The sequence below is a fragment of the Bidens hawaiensis genome, unplaced genomic scaffold, assembly GCF_021521415.1.
Source record: "Bidens hawaiensis isolate Kalapana, Puna unplaced genomic scaffold, B.hawaiensis_p1.1 tig00015232_1, whole genome shotgun sequence".
NCBI classification, from domain to species: domain Eukaryota; kingdom Viridiplantae; phylum Streptophyta; class Magnoliopsida; order Asterales; family Asteraceae; genus Bidens; species Bidens hawaiensis.
In genome coordinates this window covers 35592-52102 of record NW_027492355.1, presented here as the reverse complement: position 1 = coordinate 52102, position 16511 = coordinate 35592, and the positions used below count along the sequence as shown (strand labels likewise).

At 31.5% G+C, this 16511-nt stretch overlaps 2 protein-coding genes across 2 annotated transcripts; one reads left to right on the top strand and one right to left on the bottom strand.

Moving 5' to 3' along the window:
- LOC143548714 (putative mitochondrial-processing peptidase subunit beta, mitochondrial) lies at positions 1-2761 on the bottom strand. Its single transcript, XM_077039804.1, has 7 exons — positions 2336-2761; positions 2106-2251; positions 1521-1617; positions 1359-1460; positions 1192-1251; positions 248-355; positions 1-166 (listed from the first exon to the last, which is right to left on the bottom strand). Exons 1-7 carry the CDS (start codon positions 2654-2656, stop codon positions 80-82), a joined length of 921 nt encoding a protein of 306 aa, XP_076895919.1. The 5' UTR covers positions 2657-2761; the 3' UTR covers positions 1-79.
- Positions 2762-10995: 8234 nt separating this feature from the next.
- Positions 10996-14608, top strand: LOC143548713 (protein indeterminate-domain 12-like). Its single transcript, XM_077039803.1, has 3 exons — positions 10996-11534; positions 12160-12559; positions 13750-14608. Exons 1-3 carry the CDS (start codon positions 11342-11344, stop codon positions 14516-14518), a joined length of 1362 nt encoding a protein of 453 aa, XP_076895918.1. The 5' UTR covers positions 10996-11341; the 3' UTR covers positions 14519-14608.
- The last annotated feature ends 1903 nt before the right edge of the window (positions 14609-16511 follow it).

Sequence of the window (16511 nt, the reverse complement as noted above, 5' to 3'; positions counted from 1 at the left end):
TTAATTTAATTTAATTTAGTTTAGACATGCATAATACATACATAATTAAGGTACAACCAGAAATAAGAAAATCAAGAGTCTAGTAACGAAGCATGCAAGTGCGAGAACGTAACCGGCTGTAGTCTGGCAATCGCTTGATAGGCCCCGATGCTACAATTGCTATGTCCTGCAACCAAATCTTGAATATGTAAGTTGATAATATTCCAACTTTGAATATTTATATCATGGTTAAGAGGTGAGGCATTACCTGGTCAAATAAAAATCTGTAGGCAACACATTTGACGGTAGCAACATCAACCGCATCGATTCTGGAAAGTAACTCAGCATTTGGGATTCTACGCCAATATGTAATAACCTGCCAAGAAAGACAGTTATATACGGGAATTTATTTTTTTTACAAACTGCCCTTCCATCTGTTGAGGTTTACCGACAATGTTTTTCGTTTTACCCAGAAACATGTCAACATGGTTTTTCTAAACGTTGAAAAGGGTTGGTTTTTTAACAAAAAACGTGTCAAAACGTTTTCCTAAAGATTGAAACGAGTTAATGTCTTAACCAGAAACATGCCAAAACGGTTTTTTAAGGTTGAACAAGCTGTTTTTTAAACATATACGTGACAAAACGTTTTCCTAAAGGTTGAAACGGGTTAACGTTTTAACCAGAAACATTTTTCTAAAGAAACACATTTTTTTATATAAAATAATGTCTCCCATGGATGGACTAGCAGTTGACCTGTGTTCAAAAAATTACTTAAATGTTTATTCAAAGGTTGAAACGGGCTAGTGTTTTAACCAGAAAAGTGTCAAAACGTTTTCCTAAAGATTGAAACGAGTTAACGTTTTAACCAGAAATATGCCAAAATGATTTTTTAAGGTTAAACAAGTTTTTTAACCAGAAAGATGTTTTAAACATGTTGAAAAAGAACAATATGGTTATAAACAGTTTATATTGTGTCAACTGTCAATGACCATATGAGCCTTTTCTATTTATTACTTTCTGAACTTTTGATATTCGATAATTTTGGGTATTTGAACTATGTTCATAATGTATTGTTATTTTTTTCATTAAATGAGATTTTTTTTATTGGGCACGCCGCACGCGATTTTTATGCGCCTTGAGTGCGCCTAACGTGTTTGATAATAATAACTATGATGTGGTGTTTGGTTATTATTATATATACGGTGTATGTACCTGTCGTCCAATTTCTTCAGCGGCGCTGGTCCCATGTGTGTTAAGCAGTGAAGATTTAAGCTGCAAAGAATTGTTAATTTATAAATAAAGGACTTTGTTATTCATCCTGCGACAACCAAACGGTAAAATAAAATAAGATATGCTTTTTCAAGGAATAACAAAAGTACCTGATTTTGAGCACGAATAACATCATCCTCCAACACTCGGCAACATAGTCCGTTGCATATCTCTTTCATTATTGCATAAGCCATATCCTCCAAGCAATCAGGCTACATTAAGCTAGCAATCAGTAATCAGATGTAATATAAATCTTATCAGCCTAAACTCACCTTAGCAACAGCATAAACACCGAATAGTCCAGTGTCTTTATAATTGGTGTTGAAGGCCGTCATGCTCTCAGCAACTTCACCGATCCTCACCAGATTGCTGTCATAGTTATTAAAGTTAAATATAAATATATAAATATATATAGATAGATAGATAGATATAGATATAGGGTGAGGATCCAAAGAGAACCATTTGTAAAAAAACCAAAAAATTTTATTTTTCATCTAGGTTTCAAAAAAAATTTTAAAAAAATTAAAAAAAACCTTAATTATACACATATGTATATTTATATTTAATCTCGATTTACACAATATACACATATGTACATTATCATTTATCTTAATTGTACATATGTGTATAAAAAATAACTTGTATAGAATTAAAATATACGTATTATACATATATGAATAATTTGCTAAACCGATATTTTTTTAATTTTTTTTATTTTTCTTAAAAATAAATTTTGTTGTGGTCCAAAATGATTCTCAACATTCTCAATTTCAAATAGTTCTCACATGATCCTAATCCTCTATATATATGTACATACACACACAGCAACAACAAAAACAATAACAATAGCAACGAACCCTATATTATGTTCGCCTGCTTTGTTCCATGAGCCAAGCATAGCTTGCATGAGCATTAAAACTACATAATCTGGATCGGTCCATGACGCTCCTTTGAAAGCAACAACAAAATGAGCAAGAGAAGGATCATCATCCCGTACACGAATCTGGTTATTATAATTATTAATATGTAATTAAGAAATATCAAGAGCAGCTTGTTCAAATGCAAAATATATAACATAAAATCATACCTCAGAGCCAGTGAATATTGCAGGTTGTTTTTCCAGCAACTGTTTTGTAGTAATAGGATTAGCAGGTAGTTTTGTGAACAACTTCTTGACCTGGTCAACAACATCACCATTCTTAACTGCAGGTCCGTAGGCTGTAATCACCATTCTGTGGGGAGCATAGTGTGTTGAAAAGTAGTCTTGAATATCTTTCTTTGTAATCTTCTTGATGTTTTCTGCAGATCCAAGAATTGTCCTACCAAGGGGACCGCCTCGGAATGCAGCAGCATGAAGATGATCAAGCATCACTTGCTCACTCCCCTGAAACCAACCGGCAACCAGCATTCAATATAGGGGTGTTCATCGGTTTGGTTGACGATTTATTCAATTTGATTTGTTCAGTTATGACATTTTTCACCCCTAATAAAAAATCGAACCTAACTTAATTTGGAAAGGTAATAATCGAACTGTAATCGAACCTAATTCAGTTTTGTTCCGTTTCGGTTAAAATCGAACAAACCATATTCAACCAAAACAAGTTATAAGTCACAACATTGTAACTAACTTATCAACTTATCCCCTCACACAATAAGCAATCCCAAACACCTTTTTATTAACTTTTCAAAAAGTAAAACTGAAAAATTGAACAAATCGCATCCAAATAAAACCACATTTGCAGATCAATCCAAAAACTGAATTATGAATATGGATTCGGTTTTCAGTTTCTCTAAACAGTAAATACCCCTGTAGTATACAATACAGTTTGTCTTTTGTCCCTTGATTATCATCAATTTCTTCTTCAAAGATAGAAAAATAAAGTATTCAACTTTAAACTTGTTCATGTGCTTAAAAAAAATACAAATTTAATACTTGTATCATGGTAATGAAAACCAACTAACTAGGGAGGTATTTGTTTTATAAAATAATATAACTTGATAAATAATAATAATAATAATAATAATAATAATAATAATAAATAAATAGGAACGGTTGTATTTAACTAAGAGCATCCACAACGCTAAGATTCCACAAACCGCCACATGAGCCCCGCCTCAAATTAATAGGGGTGCAAACGAGCCGAGCCGCTTGCGAGCTACTCAAGATCGGCTCGTTACAAAACTCGATCGAGCCGAGCCCGAGCTCGAGCCTAAAAGTAAGCTCGTTTAATAAACGAGCCCTAGCCCGATCTTCACTTATCGAGCTCGAGCCGGCTCGCGAGCCTAAATGAGCCTGTCAATTATATTAAAATATATATTTAATAATTATTAATTAATATATGTAAATTTATGAATAAATAAATAAAAATAACTATATATATATTATATATATATTATTTTATACATAAAAGTATAATAGAAAAAATATATAAAAATAATTATAATTATATACAAAATAATTGATATATAGTAAACGAGCCGAGCCTTAGCCGAGCTCTAGCCGAGCTCGAGCTTTGAAAATATAGCTTGAAACGAGCCGAGCTCTGTGTAAATTAAACGAGCTGAGCTCGAGCCTAGTCGAGCTCGGGCTCGGCTCGACTCGTTTTTACCCCTACAATTACAAAATTTTCTCAAAAGCACACGATTTCTCTCACATCACCAACCCCAATAATAATAATAAATAATAATAATAATAATAACAAAAAAACAAACCTTTTGTTCCATCTGACTAAGAATGAAATCACGCTCCTGATTAATAATAGTTTCTTCAAACGTGGAATTCTGCAATACATCCGATAGAGTATCCAGCGCCTTAGGCACATCACCGCCTTGAGAGTAATAAGCAGTGTGCTCTTTGTATGTACGCCCATTAATATTATTAGATGATATGATACAACGGTGGAGGAAATTAGCAACCCCATTGGTCTCTACCGACTCAAACCTTGACCCGGCGTCAACGTACACCACGACGCCTGTAGTAGCTACATTACTGGGCTCGACGGCAACACGGAGACCGTTGGAAAGAGTGGTTAAGTTTGACTGCGGACACGTCAGCTGGGATACCTGGAAAACCCGATCAAATACCGACTATACCCGGAACCGGTTCCAACCCAACCTGGTTTTGACTATTATTAACCATACCCGGAACCGGTTCCCACCCGGTTCCGGTTCCTGAAAATACACAGTTTGTGCACTTCTATATATGTTATTCTCAAGTCGGATATGATAACGGAGGACGTTGGGTGATTTAGGTGTGTACTTTTACTAATTTAGGGGCCAGGATCGAAAAACCGATACCAAATTTTTTGTAACGTGGGCACCGAATATATCGGTATCGTACCGTCCAACATCGGTTCGGTTTGGTACCTTTACTTATTACAAAATGTTCATATGTAATATGTATAGAGTTTCGGTGCAGTACATTCCAATCTGGATGCATAGGTTAATTAAAGAGGTCATTTGGTAATTGGTAGCATCCTAAAGATTCCGATAAGTGAATACCACTTAATCGGTTAACACAAAAATCGTGTTTAGTTCACTAAAATGAAACCTCTAAATCAATAATGATTAACGGAGCCTCCGAGTCTGTCAAATTAATAAACATTTTGAATGGAACATCTGAATTCGTCAGCCCTCTTAAAAACTCAGATAGTGGGTTCCGAACACCCATGAGTTCATGTTATTTGATTTGACTCATATATGTATAACTCAGTTATTCACTCACCAACTTAAACAATAATTAAAAAAAATGGCCGTATGTTCATGCAAAATCATTTGCTATAACAAAAGTGAATTCCAAAGAACATAACATGTTAAAAACAACTCTAATATACACCATTCGGATTGTCTTCATAATTACAAAACAATTTTGCACAAAAACATTGTCCTATATTTGAAACTTAAGGTTAAAGCATATACTACAATCAACCTAAGCTATAGACATCCATGATTTCTTAGTCTCTTAACCATATATATTTAGTGTTGTACAATTAGTATTAAATGTTATTAAAATTGTAAGATGTTATGGATATATAAATGAATATAGCATAGACAGATAAAAACGATGTGAATATATAAATGAATTAATTGAAAGAAGGTGGTTTTTTTCCTCTAGCCAGCTCATATAAATATAATAATGATCAAATAAATGTAGGCCCATCTACTTTATGTTGAGTACCCGTGACCGTGAGGCCGTGAACTCTATGTTACACCCATATAGAATTATAGAATATAGATAGATAACCTATATGGGCCATTATGAATTATTAATGGGACCGACCTCAGGGGTGTTTACAGTAGCTTAATCGGACTCTAAATATATATTTTTGTAGCAAATTAAAGTTGATGGAGACATTTTTAGTGGAGTCGTAGCTTAAATCAGTAGTGTTTTGAATATAAGTAGGGATGTTTATAATTTCAATTTTCAAATATACGAAATTCAAATCAAATTTGAATTCCTATTTTTTAACTTCTTAATAAGTATCCGAACCGGATTGCAGAGCTGTTTTCGAAAATTTAAATACCTCGACCGAGTCGAAATAAAATGACGAGTTGGCCTTAGTGAGTAACAAAATTTATAAGATAATTTTTTAAACGACATTAATGTTATAACAATAAACATAACAAAAATATACCTTGGACCCAATGGCTTTTATGGATAAAAATAAGAATTTGGCCCAATATATAACAACATGATTAAGAGACCTATGCTTGTGACGGCCGTGCCGGTTGTCCGGAAAACCCTATGCTTATGAGGCCGTGCTGAACTGTATTCTTAAATCGATACATTGATAAGCATTCGAGTTCCTCTAATAAAAGTCTTTACGTTCGAATCAAGTTTTCATTGATTTTCTACCTTTAACCCCTTAATGCCAACGGCCAAGGCTTATTGATAAAGATTACGATGTCTCTTGAGTTTCAGATGTGTAGATGTATATAAAAAATTTTAATAAACGTGACATCGTAGCCCACATGCTCAATCGAACCGCAACGTACACTTATGATAAAAATATTAAAAGTTTAATACATTTAAGTTACGTTTTGAAATTAAATATGCGTGCAATAGGAATTCGTTTATAGTTGGTAGCTTGTACATATGTATTTTGTTTGATTTCTTTATGCTTTTAGATTGATTAATATAAAATAAGTTTGCTACAAATTTATTGATTTATGTAATAATGAACATAGATAAACATTGGTCAAACTTGTGAATGAGGTGTCAAGTCTGAGGAAAGATTTGGTCGATCTTTATCGTTGAAATCCCAACTTTTTTTCCCTTTCAAATTGATGTGTCAACATCTTCCAAATTTACTTATTCCATAAAAAGTAAAAAGTAAAAAGTAAAAACCCAAACCCACCCTACACTCCAAACCATACACATGTATACAATACACCTATGCATAATTATTTGCTTTCTATACTTTTATGTATATCTTTAAATTAAGATACATATGAAAACAATTTCAAGAATCATAGGTATGTTTTAGGATCTTTAGATCGATTAAGGGGAGCAAACCACGCATATAACAAAAAACCGATGAGGTGCAAATGCCTCACTTTATCAGCTCGTCAATTGTAGGGAGCTGAATTAGGATGATACACTAGTCAAAAAAGTTAAATTTGATCGGAAGCCGTTTGTTGCAAAAGTGGACTGAATTCCAAGTGGGAAAGAGTTTATTCTCGATATTACAAGAACCTTTATATGAATTATATTGGCACCAACGGGGATACGCAATACTTGAGCGAGATAATAACATAACACGTAAGGAGATGTTTGGTAGCATTTTAATAATATTACCAAGAGGCTAACTTTGAAAATGCCAGATGTGGAGTGTGTTTGGCACAATTGAAGAAAACTTTTAATGGCTAAAATGAAGCATTTAATGGAAAGGTTTCAGAGTCATGCTGAATAATTCATAGGCTACCTTTTAATCGATCAGGTCTATTTATGAGGTTCAACACAAGATGACCATACAAACACTAAGTTTAATCAGGAAAAAACTATAAAAACCACAAAGACATTCACTTATTTGCTTTACTACGACACCTTATAATTCTTAACCATATTTGTTTATGAAATTAAATATGATTATGTTATATGCATCACCTATAAATATTTGTGAAATTCGGACGGTTCTCTATTTATATCAAATATGGATGTAAATCTATCTTGTATCTTTGTAATAGTGTAACCTACCTTTAACTTTATGTTAATTGTTAATCTATGAATATCATGTGTTAGGCAACTCTACTATTTGTCCAGTTGATCTTCATAAATTGTGCACTTAATTAACTCGATTTTTGGATATTTAATATATTCAGAAAAAAGAAACAATATAAATTTTTAAAGATAAAGGTGGAGACTGGAGAGCATGCTGATAACTTTCCGGTCGAGCAACATCCCATTTCAAAATTAAATTATTGGGAAATATAAAGTGTATATATATAGTGACAAAATAAATATCATATTTTATTTAATAATAGATCCAAAAACATTCATCTGGAGTGTCATTAAAATAAATAGTACATGGAATTTAGTGTAAAAATTGTAGTCTTGTGTTAAGATGTATTCCGTGTCGTTTTGAGTAGTGTTGAGATAAAAAGTTAAAGGGTAGTGTTGGCTTAAAAAAATTTGTTTTAATAAAACGATTTGCACTAAAAATATACTCCGTCAAAAAAGTTAATGCGTAGCACGAACTACAGTGAGATCCGCCCCTGATATAAGTGATAAAAACAGCATGTATTCATTTGCAGTTTTGTCCACAAGCCATATATCTAACGTTGCATTATGGAAATTTCAATTCATGCATGCAAGTGATTATATACTATTAAACTATGAGAAGGCATCACATTTTTTAAAAAATTTACAATTATAAAAGATTATGTGTCGTCAAAACTATAGTTATAATTATACATATCACAAATATATATAGTGATATTAAATAATATAAAAAAAAAACTTACGGTGTTAGTATTTGTTCTATTATTATAATGTTGGATCAGTAAATGTTATTACATACCAGGTCTTGTATAAGCCTACTAAGACAATTGCTTTGGGCCTCTTTAAAAAACAGGCCTCATTTTTTTAAAAGATGCTATACATGTTATGTATATGTTAAATTGATCCATCTAGTTTCTTTACTATACACTATCTAGTCGAAATCCATAAAGTTAAAGTGTTTGCTTTCTTGCCCACTGTAAATAATATTATTGAACAAGCCAATATTAACTTACACTTTTTTGCTAATAAGGATTCTAGTTGATTGTTGTCAGTTCTAAATTCAAATAAATAAAGAGGGATTACAGTATTGAAATTTTAAAAATGCCTCGATTTTAAATTTTGCTTTAGGACTCCACTGTGGTTGAGCCGGCCCTGCATATATCTCTTGTGGACCACTCTCATTGACAACCCAATGATGGTTTGGGTTGCCAAATGACATTAAATAAAATACAAAATTAATATTTTATAAATGACTTCACAAACTAGTTCACAAAAACAAACTAGTTTGCAAACCATTTTAAGCAATATTTTATGCATATTAGTTTTCATCCTTTTGTTTTTTTTAACAATTAATATAACACACAAATTAGTTTTTGTTTTAATAATTTAAATTGTTAGCTTAAAAAAATTCTAAAAACACAACCATATTTATTTTTTTTCCTATACACTTCGATATAAATTTTATTAAAAACGAGGTTATTCAAAAATATGTATTTTTTTCTTACTAGCTTTCCAATATAATATTATTGTTTCGTAACTTATAATTTAAAGTTTTATCTTTTATATATTTTAAATAATTATAAATTATATATATAATAAAATGTTGGTTGAGGTTGGGTTGTGAATGAGAGTGAAAATTTAGATTAGGTTAGGTTAGGTTGTGTTTGTTGATGAGAGAGAAATTACTTTTTTATTAGAATATTGGATTGAGTTGGTTTGCTAATGAGAATGGTCTAAGAATCTTTATTAAGTGTAATAATAACTTGTTTTACCTTTATATTTTATTCTAAACTTTAAAAACACTCACAAACACATATATCTTAGGCTACTTTGTTGTTGAAATTAAGACGTTCATGACGTTTTCATGTCATGTAAACATTTTAACATCTGAAAACAACACCTCGCTCCAAGCAAAAAAATGCGTTAAATATAATTAAGTGGAATTCATCCTCACACACATCAATCAAAGTTTTTTTTCTTTTTTGTTAATCTCTAGTAAGTTAATTACAACGTGATAGTTAAAAAGTATATTAGTTAAAACTTATTGTTTATATGACAATAATATGACAGGACATTATACGCTTTTTATTTATTGCATAACACATAAACTTTAAAGCAAATTACTTTAGAGTTAAAAGGGTTGGAAATAGAAAAGTATTAAACACAAAATGCTTAAAAGTAACTTTCATTGTCAAAAAGAGATAATTAATTATTACAGGAATGTGCAAAAAGAAAACAATATATATATATATATATATATATGATGAGTATTATTACAGAACTGTTAAATTATTTAAAAACTTGAAAGAACCCATAAACTAACGTTTTTTATAAAAAAATTTGTATGTTAATGTTTGTTGAGTGTAGCTTTATCATTTTTATATCTATATTTACGATTACAATTTTGAAAATTAGATTTTATACATATATATTTTTGTTTTACACCTATGTAAATTTGTTAGTACATAAATTTTACACATATGTAAACTTGTTATTTATATGTGTAATAAAATTTTTTTATATAAAATATGATAAACTACACTTAAATAATGTTAATATATAAAAAAATTAAAAAAGTGTTTGGTTATGTAGAGTTCCTAAGACTACTCTCATTGGCAATCTCACAATCTCAATCTTATATTATAAAATTAATTCTCTCTCTCCAATCTACATAATTTAACTCATCCCAATCTTTTATACACATTCACAACCATCCCAACTTAAAAAAAATGTTTTTTTAACGAAGTTCGTTTTTAATAAAATTTATATCGGAATGTTCATAATTTTTTAAGAAATATCGTGTATTTAATTATTTTTTTTAGTTAGAATATTAATAGTTAATTAAATAATTAAGTTATCGGCGGTTAGTTTGGAATACAATCTAGGTTTGCTCCACCAACCTAGATTGCCAATCTAGATTACATTATTTTCTTTTTTAACTTTGGACACACGTTATTAAGTTTTTTAGAGTTCTTAAATGATACTAACCTTATATATATATATATATATATATATATATATATATATATATATGATTGATTTCTTTTGGATACCGCTTTGAGTTTTAAAAACTCAACGTAACAACTTTTTTTTGAATTTTTTTTACACATATGTAACTAAAGTTTAAACTTGTTTAATCAACAAAAATCTTTATTCTCTCTCTTGATTCATTTTTTAATTAAATTTAATATCAGCCACATATTCTAACTCATTTAATTAAATGTGTGATGTAGAATTGAGTTCTTAAAATTCTTTTAACTCATCAATTTCTCAAATTATACCTCCCCTGTATATATATATATAAAAGGTGAGATTGGAAAACACAAGTGATAAAAAGACAGAAAGCAAGCAGTACTCTAAGTCAGACATCAACCCTAGCCCCACTCTCTCTCATCTTTTTAGCTTATTATTATTATTATTATTATTATTATTATTATTATTCATCCCATTAACATCTCTTTTCATCCACACCTTCTTTCTCTCTCTAGAATCAAGAACAACACACACACACACAAACCAGTGTGTGTGAGATTGTTGAAACAACAGCTAGCTGATCATACAGTACTGCTTCAGTTTCTTCCAAAAAACTAAACATTGTCTTTTTGGTTGATGCCATATTAGAGCTCAAATCATGGCAAAACAGTTTGGATTTCATCAAGTAAACTAGGGTTTAAACTTTAAAGTTTAAACAAAACAAAACAAAACAAAACCTTTGTTTGTTTTTATCATTAGCTTGTTTCCAAGTTTGATTCTCCTTTTGTCTTCTTCATCTTTAGCTTTTTATGATGATGCAACATATCCTTGTTTCATTTCTATAGACACACTCCAACTATATATATTATATATATAAATATTGACACCTAGTGACAGAAGATGAAGCAGCAGAATGTGATTTTGGAAGATGATTTGAGTAACTCTGCATCTGATCTTCATGCAACTACTGAGAATATAAGTCAGGATGAAAATGGAAGCAATTATCATCAAAACTACTTTGCAGCTGCACATCCTCCTCCAAGTCAAAGTCAACCTTTAACCAAGAAAAAAAGAAATCTTCCAGGCAACCCAGGTTCAAAATCCTCTGAAATTTAAAAAAAAAAATTGTATATAAAATATATAAAATAAAAATCTTGGGTTTTTCATTATTTTCAAAAAGATTGATGGGTTTTTAATATTTTTCATTATTTCTAAAGAAATACATTTTTTTTATATAAAATAATGTCTCCCTGTGTTCAAAATCACTTAAATCTTTAATCTTTTTTCATGGGGTTTCACATGTTTTATAAAAAGTTTGTTACTTTGAAACCAAAATAATTTTTTTCACCATTTTCAGAAACAAAAAAAAAACAAAAAAACAAAAAAAAACTTTCCAGGCAACACAGGTTCAAAATCTCTGAAATTTCAAATCTTTTTCTTGGGGTTTTCACCATTTTCAAAAAGAATGGTGGGTTTTCAATATTTTTCATCATTTCTATAGAATAACATGTTTTTTTTTATAAAAAAAACATTTGACCTGTGTTCAAAATCACTTAAATCTTAAACCTTCATTTTCAAAAAGACTGGTTGGTTTTCAATATTTTTCATTATTTCCAAAAAAAAACATGTTTTCTATATAAAAATTAGTTCCTTTAAAAAGATTATAAAATTATAATTTTATTTACTCAATTATTATATTTTTTGTGTGTGTTTTGTAGATCCAGAAGCAGAAGTGATATCATTATCACCAACAACATTAATGGCAACTAATAGATTTGTGTGTGAGATGTGTAACAAAGGCTTTCAAAGAGATCAAAACCTGCAGCTTCACAGAAGAGGACACAACCTGCCATGGAAGTTGAAGCAGAGGAACAAGAATGAAGTTGTGAGGAAGAAAGTGTATGTGTGTCCAGAAGTGAACTGTGTGCATCATGAACCATCAAGGGCTTTAGGGGACTTAACAGGAATCAAGAAACACTTTAGCAGAAAGCATGGTGAGAAAAAGTGGAAATGTGAAAAATGTTCAAAGAAGTATGCAGTTCAATCTGATTGGAAAGCTCATTCCAAAACTTGTGGCACAAGAGAGTACAAATGTGATTGTGGCACCCTTTTTTCAAGGTAACAAAAATTCCTTTCATTTATTATTACCATAACATTCTAGCATTCAATATAACCATGGTTTCATGTTTATTGGAAGTTTGTATATACTATACATATTGAAGAACTCTATATTAAATTATAATTTTTCAATAGGGGCTAGACTTCTAGTATATAAAATACCACTTGCAAGAAGTGTCATATAATGCCCAACATGTCATAAGGTATTAAGGTCCCTATGCTATAATACAAAATCAAGTTTACACCTAGTGCTTGTCATATCATATGGCTCGTATAATGTAATCATGTTGTTAGTGTTACATCACTCATTTTTTGTCGTCCAACAAATTATATGGGCAATGTGATTTGTGTCTCGTACGAGCATATTATCAATTTTCGTCTTCCAACGACCCACATTCGCATTTTCTTATATAGCTTGTATCATGTTGTCAATGTTACATCAGTCATTTTTATTGTCAAACAAATCATACATGAATGTATGATATGTGTCTCGTAAGAACATATTACCAATGTTTGTCTTTCTAAGGTCCAAGTTCACATTTTCTTAGGCCACCCGTAGTGGGCGTGGTCATTAAGAGAAATCCGGCGACGTTGGGCGAGAACCCCCCCCCCCGCCGAATTGTGGGGCGATAGGGTGGAGGTATCTATTGCCTGCTTCCATTTTGATTTTATTATTATTATAATGGAGTGTGTGTGGTATATATATACACAACACCATTACACCCAAAAACAAAAACCCACCATCTGCTGTCTGGGCGTCCCATGACGCAAAACGCTCATTTTGTAGTCCCTCCGCTACACATAACTTTATGTCTCGTGTGAGACTTAAGTGTTATCTGAATAAGGTGTCATTGATGTATAATCTGAATAAGGTGTCATTGATGTTTCTTTATACAAGACCTTTAAATAGATTAATATTTTTGCTTTGTGGGTGTGTCTTTGGATTAAAAACTTGTACCAAGATGGTGTTTTTGCTTCTATCACTAGTTGTTGGCATTCTTGCTTCTTTAACTATATTTTATAACTAAAAGTACAATTTTTGGAATAAACTAGTCATTTTTCCTTTGTGGGTGTTTGTGATTTTGGATCAAGAACTTATTTAAAGAAACCTTTTTTGTTTTCTTGTGTTTGGAGTGTTGTTCATGGGCATATATTCTTTTAAAATAATAATCTTGAACATACATGTGCAGGAGGGATAGTTTCATCACACACAGAGCTTTTTGTGATGCACTTGCACAAGAGAGTGCAAGATCCATCACTGAACTTGACCCAACAACAATCCCGGGTCAACTTTACCCGGTTCACACATCCAACTCATTGTTATTATTTCCTCCATCTTGGTTACAATCCCAATATCAAGAATATTGTAGCCCTAGTAGTAATATTACTACCTCCTGTGGGCCCCACATGATATCCTACCATCCAACACTACCATACATGTCAGCTACTGCAATGCTGCAAAAAGCGGCTGAGATGGGTACAACTCATTTAAGCAGTAGTAGGGGTACAAGTCTTCAAGCACCATGTACAAGTACTACAACTTCCTTGGCTGCTGGACCCCACCACCAACACCAACCATACATACCTCACGTGTCTGCTAACTCTCCTGCAGCTGGTAACAACACTTGTGGTACAAGCAGTAGCTTACTTGAAGCATGTGCTGATGGTGGGCCCACACCCCATAACACATCGTTTATCCATCCTGTGAACATGAACATGATGACCATGTTGATGATGACTGAAGATGGTTTTGCTGATGTATCATCTTTTGATGATGCGTTTAGTCAAATCTTGGATGCAAATGCTACAAAGAAAGAAGAAGATGGTGTTGATGATAATAATATTAATAATAATAATATGATGATGATGAATATGACAAGGGATTTCTTGGGGCTTAAAGATGATGATGATGATGATGATGATGATATTGGAAGCATTCATGAAAGTATTAATATATGATTTAGAGTTATTATTAGTTACTTTTTTTTACTGTTACTTTTGTTACTGTAATGCAAAAGGAAGAACACTTTTTAGTATGCAATGATATTCCATGCATATTGTAAGTTCATGGCAGTCAAAAGTTTAAATCATTTAAGTAGGATTTTGATTTGAATAATTGAGTTAAAAAATTTATATGCATACATTGGATTCTTAGCCTAAGGCCATTGAAATATTCCTGAAATGATTATGAAAAAATAATATTATCCGTGACAAATGTTGAAAAATTACACATACTATAAGAAGCTAAATAATTAATAATATACTATAGATGCTATGTTGTAAAATGTTATAAAATTTTTAACTTTTGATTTCTAATTTTACTTTTTCTACATATTCACAAAAATTTTTAAGAAGCGAAGGGACACTAGGTAACTTCAATTCACAACTTTGTATACTTTTTATAAATTAAAGTCACAAATATCCACATGAATATGTGATTTCTTAAAAGGATATGATAATATATACATATTTCATATGAATCAAGCTAAAATGATGATCAACGTGTAAAGTGTAATAGTTATGGCATGTATGTTAAAGAAAGATCTGCATTGTAAGTTTGTAACAAGTGTGACTGTGTGGGTACATTTGGTTCCCTAATGTTGAGTAATTGAGTTTACTATCCTAGCAATGTTTATAACTCCCACACGACCCTCGCGTGCGGGGTAGTTTCGTCTTTTTATCTAGGCGGGTGTCACTCGGTGAAGGAATTGTTGTCCTTTCCTTTAATTTCAACTGGACACGACAAGAAAAAAAGGTGTTATACTTGATCGTTCTTTAGAATGTTAGTGGTTATGGAAAGTTAATACTTTATTGACAGTGTTTTTATTAAGGTTATATGTTACGGGTCATTATTCTCATTATTTTTAAAATCATCGCCACCCCAGTGTTTTCTTCATCATTCAACCACACCCCTGAATCTGTGTTAATAACTTCATTCTCCATTATTCTTCATTTTTAATAACAAAAATAAATAAGCAGAAAAGAACAAAAAACAAAAAAGCTGATTGGATGATTCACAATGACAATCGTGAAAGTGATCATTGACACCCCGTCACTAGTAACCAAGGGATGAGGACATGATGTTCCAATAAGCTCAGTGATGCCACATAGACCAACCCGTGAGACTCAGTGATCTACACGACTACACCACATAGCCTAAAGATTTATATGCACGAAAACATGACAGAGTTAATGAATTCTCAAAATTAGGTACTCCCACATGTAATTACTTTTATATCTTTAAAAATGCTTTGTAAAAAAATTAAAATCAATTGCTTTTAACTTTATAAAATATGAATTACTTTAAAGATTGATCTAGGTATGATTAGGCCATGATCTATCATAAAGTAGCTGTAGTAGTAGGAGTAAAACTTTTTATTAAAAGAAAATACAAAAAAGCCAAAAAGCAAATATTGAAAAGTGATACTACTTGTCCCTCCAATGCTCCAATACAATTTATATATTAATTAATCATCATTCCTTTTTGCAATTTCATTATTTTACTCTAAAAAAATCTTTTATGTATTTTTTTTATAGAAATCAACATTTTTTAACAAACCACTAAATAAATTTGATTCAAAAAACATAAAACATACGAGTAGGTGGTTTGTGATGTTTCAGTGGCACCAGGAACCTGGTGATGATGGAAAACTAGGCGAGTAGGTGGCGTTCACTGGTTGAATCCTTGGACTGATCGAGTTTTATCTCACCACATAATCGTGCCTTCGGAGGAGTGTTCAAGGGCATTGGCCTTAGGTGAGGGTTTTCCTCATATCAGAAGGCGAGTGTACCTAAATGTGATGAATTTAGCCCGCAGTTTATTTGGAGAATTCGTTGGTTATTCAAAATAAAAACATAAAACTTACAAATAACACACCAAAAAGAAGCGTTGGGCCTAGCCAGCAGCTACCCGCAGCCCAAACCGGAAAAATAACAGTCCACCAAAGTCCAA